Source organism: Polyodon spathula, chromosome 5 (genome assembly GCF_017654505.1).
Source record: "Polyodon spathula isolate WHYD16114869_AA chromosome 5, ASM1765450v1, whole genome shotgun sequence".
Taxonomy (NCBI): domain Eukaryota; kingdom Metazoa; phylum Chordata; class Actinopteri; order Acipenseriformes; family Polyodontidae; genus Polyodon; species Polyodon spathula.
This window is the reverse complement of record NC_054538.1, coordinates 5767944-5773509: the sequence shown is the minus strand read 5'-3', so window position 1 is coordinate 5773509 and position 5566 is coordinate 5767944. Positions and strand designations below refer to the sequence as shown.

General features: G+C 39.7%; 1 protein-coding gene across 1 annotated transcript; it reads left to right on the top strand.

The window, feature by feature from the left end:
* The first annotated feature begins 343 nt into the window (after positions 1 to 343).
* marcksa (myristoylated alanine-rich protein kinase C substrate a) lies at positions 344 to 4315 on the top strand. Its single transcript, XM_041249584.1, has 2 exons — positions 344 to 726; positions 2436 to 4315. The coding sequence occupies exons 1-2, from the start codon at positions 628 to 630 to the stop codon at positions 3207 to 3209; spliced, it is 873 nt and encodes a 290-aa protein (XP_041105518.1). The 5' UTR covers positions 344 to 627; the 3' UTR covers positions 3210 to 4315.
* Positions 4316 to 5566: the final 1251 nt, after the last annotated feature.

The window sequence follows — 5566 nt, the reverse complement described above, 5'->3', positions numbered from 1 at the left end:
TAAATCATTCAAATGCAGTTTTGCATTTAGCACAATAGAAGTGAAATTGGGTATAAAAAAAACCATCAAACATAGGCACAGTATGCAAAAAAAAACCCAAAACGTTCGCACATTAAGCGATAAATCTGATTAAAACATTTTGTCTATCCACATCTCCACTCTGTTTTACTGCATTGGTTAGTATTAGAAAGAACCAGCTGAGGCTGGTTGATGTTTCCAGATTTGTAACAATCTGCAAGCTCCATTGTTCGCTCGCATTGGAAGCCTCGCCCCATTTGTGTGTGAGCTACTTGATTGGCTGGGGATGGGTGCGGATGCCGTCATCGCTCGGAAAGCCCATTCATTTGGGAACTTGGGCGTTGGACTCCGCATCTTATTAGCAACAAGGGAGATTTCTCCATTTTCCACCCTGTCTACAGCAACAAACCTGGGATTTTTATTACTTCTCTCAACTTGGCAGGCGGTTTTTGTTTTATGAGAAATACCCATTTTGTACTTTTCATCAAGACTTTGATTACTTGCAGAGTAAACTTTTAAAAGAGAGAGTCTTTCTCGCGTATTTAAGTAAGACGCTGAAGTCTTTGTTCCCTTTTTGGATCGGTTCAGTTTCTTTGTTGGACAGAAAGCATGGGAGCGCAATTCTCCAAGACCGCTGCGAAAGGCGAAATCGCTGCTGAAATACCGGGAGAAGCCGCTGCTGCTTCCCCTTCAAAGACCAATGGACAGGTAAACCGAGTGTAAATTCTGAGCAGGTTTATTTTATGTATATTTAATTGAATGATTTTTTTTTCTTTTTTTTTGCAACGGCGCGCACTGAGTGTTTATGCTGGGAACCTTATCCAAATCCATTCGGCGCGTCGTGAAAATGCCCCAACAGCGATAAAGCAAAGCTGCACCTCTTTGTAAAACGAGTAACAATATTGGTATTCCCATTTTAGTAGTGTTTTAATAATGTAGAGGAAAGAGACTTAAATAAACGATATATTCATGTTTGCAGTGGATAGTATTTTTTGTGAACCCTTGTGTTATAAAACATATAATGTAATGTGATACACGTGTATGTTGTGTTCACCGTAATGAAGAATGTAATTTTTGAGTTGTGTGTGGCGTGGTGTTATGTGACCGCGTCTCCAAGTAGCGCTTTGTCTGAAATGATGCTGGAGCCAACAAAGGCATGTAGCTTTGGACGCCGGTCTCAACATTATCAATGCAGAGACTCGCACAATCTTTATAACAAGTAAAATTTACTGGTTTATTTGCCAGTCACAAATTAGGTCGGTGATAGTTTCCATCACGATTTTCACCAGCTCGTTTTGTGAGGGTTCTCTGCGTTAATCAGTAAGGTTATTGTAATTAGAGACTACTTTTATTTTAATTGCTGTGGTGACTCTAAGACGTGCACACAATCGTTAACGCAGTCGTTCTAGAATGTAAATGTGTAGTTAAAACAGTGCGAGGGTCATTTTGGCTAAATTTGAAAAGATCTTTGAAGGGGAGGGAAAAATTGGACTGTAATTATGTTGCATGCATTTAGAAAACGCTGAAATTGCGCTGCTCACTGGCAACAATGGTTTGCTAGTCTTGCTACCACGCCTTTTGTTCCAGATGCTCGGCTACATTGTTACATGTAGGCACAATTTAGTGACAATGTATTGCCCTTTTTAAAGGGTTAACATTTTAAAACATCAAATAGATCATAGGTGGTAATGGTGTGTACGTGTATTGCACAAGCACGAATATATATTATATATAATATATATATATATATATATATATATACATGTGTACCATGCTCTGGCATGTTCGGATGTTTAATGAGCAGCCGCTGATTTGGCGCTGTGGTAGTTGGTGCTCTCGTTGTATACCATCGCCCCCCAGTGGAGAAATTGAGCCATAGCATACATTCGCATTTCATGGTACTCACGAAATCAATTCTTCTGTCTGGAATAGGGAAGGGGCTGTGTTCCCATGGCTGAATGTATGTACTGATTACAGATGTATTTGTCTATTGACTTGTGCTACACCCCCACTCCTGTTCTGAAAACTGGTTGGTCTGTTTTATTGAGGGATGGATGTTGCGCTATTCCCATATTAGTCTGACATACCTTTCTTTGTGGGGGAGGGGGTTGTATTAAAGTGTGGCTTTTTCAATTTGACTAGTGAAAATGAAGGCTGTTTAGAAACACATGTCTTATTGGGATTATAGTGGTCTGATGTTGCCCCTAGTGTTTCATAGAGGTATTACTTTTTTGCTGCTTGACTAAAGGTTACATCCTTAAACAGGTTTTGGTGCTGTATTTAGTGTTATTATATATATATATATATATATATATATATATATATATATATATATATATATATATATATATATCTATATCTCTAGCTAGCACATGCATAGATACAAAGTATGTAATTGTTTGTTTCCCTTCGCTTAGGAAAATGGCCATGTGAAAGTAAATGGTGACGCCTCTGCAGCAGAAGCTGGGAAGGAGGAGGCTCAGGCAAATGGAAGTGCCCCAGCTGAAGACAGTCCCAAAGAAGAGGCAGAAAAAACTGAGGCAGCTGCTGCCGACAAGGAAAGCACGGAGGGAGACAAGGAGAATGCAGAGGCGGCCTCTCCCGCTGAAGGAGAGGGTTCGTCCAAGGCAGAGGATGGGGCCACACCCTCAACCAGCAGTGAAACCCCCAAAAAGAAAAAGAAGCGCTTCTCCTTCAAGAAGTCCTTTAAGCTCAGCGGCTTCTCCTTCAAGAAGAACAAAAAGGAGACCGGAGAGGGGGCTGAGAATGAAGGGGCAACTGCCTCCACAGAGGAGGCAAAGGATGAGGCAGCTGTGGCACCAGAGGCCACCAGCACAGAGGAAAGCAAGCCTGCCCAGGAGGAGGCTGCACCTGCTGCTCCTTCCACCAGCACAGAGGAGACCAAGGAGGAGACCAGCTCTTCACAAGAGGCCAAATCTGAAGAGAGTGTGCCAGAAAAGCCTGTTGTGGGGGAGACCCAGGCAGCTGCTGCCCCTGCAGCTGAAGAGCCCAAACCGCCAGCGGAGGAGAAGCCAGCGGAGGAGAAGCCAGCAGAGGCAGCTCCTGCCCCTGAAGCAAAGTCCACTGAGCAGGAAGCACTGAAAGCAGAAGAGCCCGCCCCCACACCCGCCACACAAGAAGCTCATTCCGCGTCCAGCTCCGAGGCCCCGACTGCTGCGGCTGCAGAATAGGGCTTGAACCTCCACAGAAAAAGAGGAAAAAAGATAATCAGAACTTTCGCTCCCTGTTTGTTTGTTTGGCGTGGTGCCAGGTACTGGTTTTGGAGAACTTGTCTACAACCAGGGATATTTTAAAGCTGTTGTGTTTTATTTCCCCACAAAACCATTTAATTCCAATATTACCATTCCAACTGGCAGTGAAGTCAGCGGCTTAAAAAAATTGGTGTAGGTTTTTTCTTTTTTTTGCATCAGTATTAATGTTTTTTGCATATTTTTTTTTTACACAAAATGTAAACTTGTTAATAGATGGACATGCCCGTGGTGTGAAGGAGGTGGTCTAAGGGGTGTCAAATGTAAAATGAAGTGATGGGGAGCCACAATTAAGTGGCATTGTAGCTGTGCCTAAATACGCCACAGAGGTTAGTCTTTAAGAAAATTTAAAAGTCTTTGTGTGAAGTGTACCATAAGGTTTACAACGGTCATTTTTTATTACAAGGAGAAGTCAATTCCCAGATGAAATAGTTTTAGCAAGTCATTTAAATCCTAGGATCTCTTTCTCTCTCATTAGTTGTACCAGTCGGTGATTAAGTAGAAAACAAGTTGTATAGGCTTTATTGTTTATTGCTGGCTTCATGATCTTTAATAAAGTGTAATTATGTATTACCAGCAGGGTGTTTTTAACTGTGATTATTGTATAAATGAAATCTTGATATCAAGAAGCACATGAAGTTTGCAGCTCTTTTTCCACCCTGCTTATTTTTGTAAAATAAACGTCATCCTGGAAGACCTTTTTAAAAAAAAAAAAACAAAACAAAAAAAAAATTTAAACTCAAAGCTGTGATAAGTGGAATGGTTTCTGTTTATATACCGTGGTATGTTCTGATTACAGCAGGCAATGCAGTTTCTTTTGTTTGTTTTTTCTCAGATGAAATGTTGTGCAGCATCTTGTCGATCACTTTTTTTTTTTTTTGTAAATACTGGAGAAGCTTTGACCAATTTGACTTAGAAATGGAATGTAAGTTCTCTTACAAAACAAATTGCTATTAAACTCCTCTGCTAAAGGTGTTCTAATTTTCTGTGAGCACACAAAGCAAAAAATAAATGTGAATAAAATTTGACAATGACGAGCTTGGTCTCATTTCTTGCCTAATGTACACTCCTTGTAGAACATGACCTAGCTACTTCAAATATTCTGTCCCAGAACTAGTTAAGTGTAACAAGTACATTTAGAATACACAGTAAAGGTACAGGGGTGGGTTAAATGGCTCGACTCATGTAGCGTTATGTTCCTAGGAAGCTGACTAAGCACCTTCAACTTCAGTTAAAAGCCTTACATGCTGTTCTTGGATATTCTTAATATCACAGGCATTTGAGCAGTTTGAAGTGGTCTGGGCTAAATCCCTGATACCAAACTGAATTCTCTAAAAAAAATACTGAAATGTTATGGTGCATAACATTGTTTAATTTGAAGGGTTTTCTAGGACAGGGTTGGTAACTTCTCATTTTATATGCACATTTGTATACCCTTGGGCCAATAAAACACTACAATATAATCAAATAGGTATGTTGGGCTACGTTTCAGGTTTGTTTTTTCAAGTGTCCAGTTAGTTAAAGTAAAGGACATGTAGCATTCAATATTTAAAATTATATTAAAGCAAAGTTAGCCAGATATTCAAAACCTCAAATTATGAGTGTAATTATAATTGTTTTAGTATGAAGATTGTAGTAATTCCTTACTTTAACAACGTCAAGAAAAAAAATACAATGATCAACAAAAACATGATCGTGTTTTAATAATATGAAACATAAATCTAATTGAGTATTTATTTGCCTAAAGATGTCCTCTGGAATCATTAGACTTGGTATAAAGTCAATTATACAGTGGATCAGATTTTAACTCCAGCACAGGATTAAACCACTTAAAGGTGTAGCCATGAAAACCAGAAAAAGAAACCCTCCTATTGTTTTTACAAAGAATCGCATTAACATAACAGTAGGGACCACTTAAATGGCCTGTGGTTTTTAAATGACTGGTCTATTTTTGAAGGGACAGTAACTGGTTTGCTTTGCTTCATCGGTTTACAAATAATTCTGTAAGGGTCGGCTGAACTGTACTTCCTTCTCCTGTTGCTTTAACTTCTGTTTATACTGAACTATGATTTAAGCAGTTTCATTCTGTTTCCTTCTAACAGCACCAATGCTAGAAACAGGCTTTCAAGGATGTAACTCACTTCCCAGGTTGTATATGTTTCCTTGTATCCTTGTAGACCGAGCATTGGGTTGATTAATCTATTGCAGTCACGTGACCCTAGCAGGCTAAGCCAGTATACTGGTGGTCAAAACAATCATGGCAACTAATGCATCTTCCA

Coding starts and splice junctions, on each gene's coding strand:
- marcksa (XM_041249584.1), top strand. CDS start 628: ATGGGAGCGCAATTCTCCAAGACCGCTGCGAAAGGCGAAATCGCTGCT. Junction 727..2,435: donor CTTCAAAGACCAATGGACAG/GTAAACCGAGTG, acceptor CCCTTCGCTTAG/GAAAATGGCCATGTGAAAGT.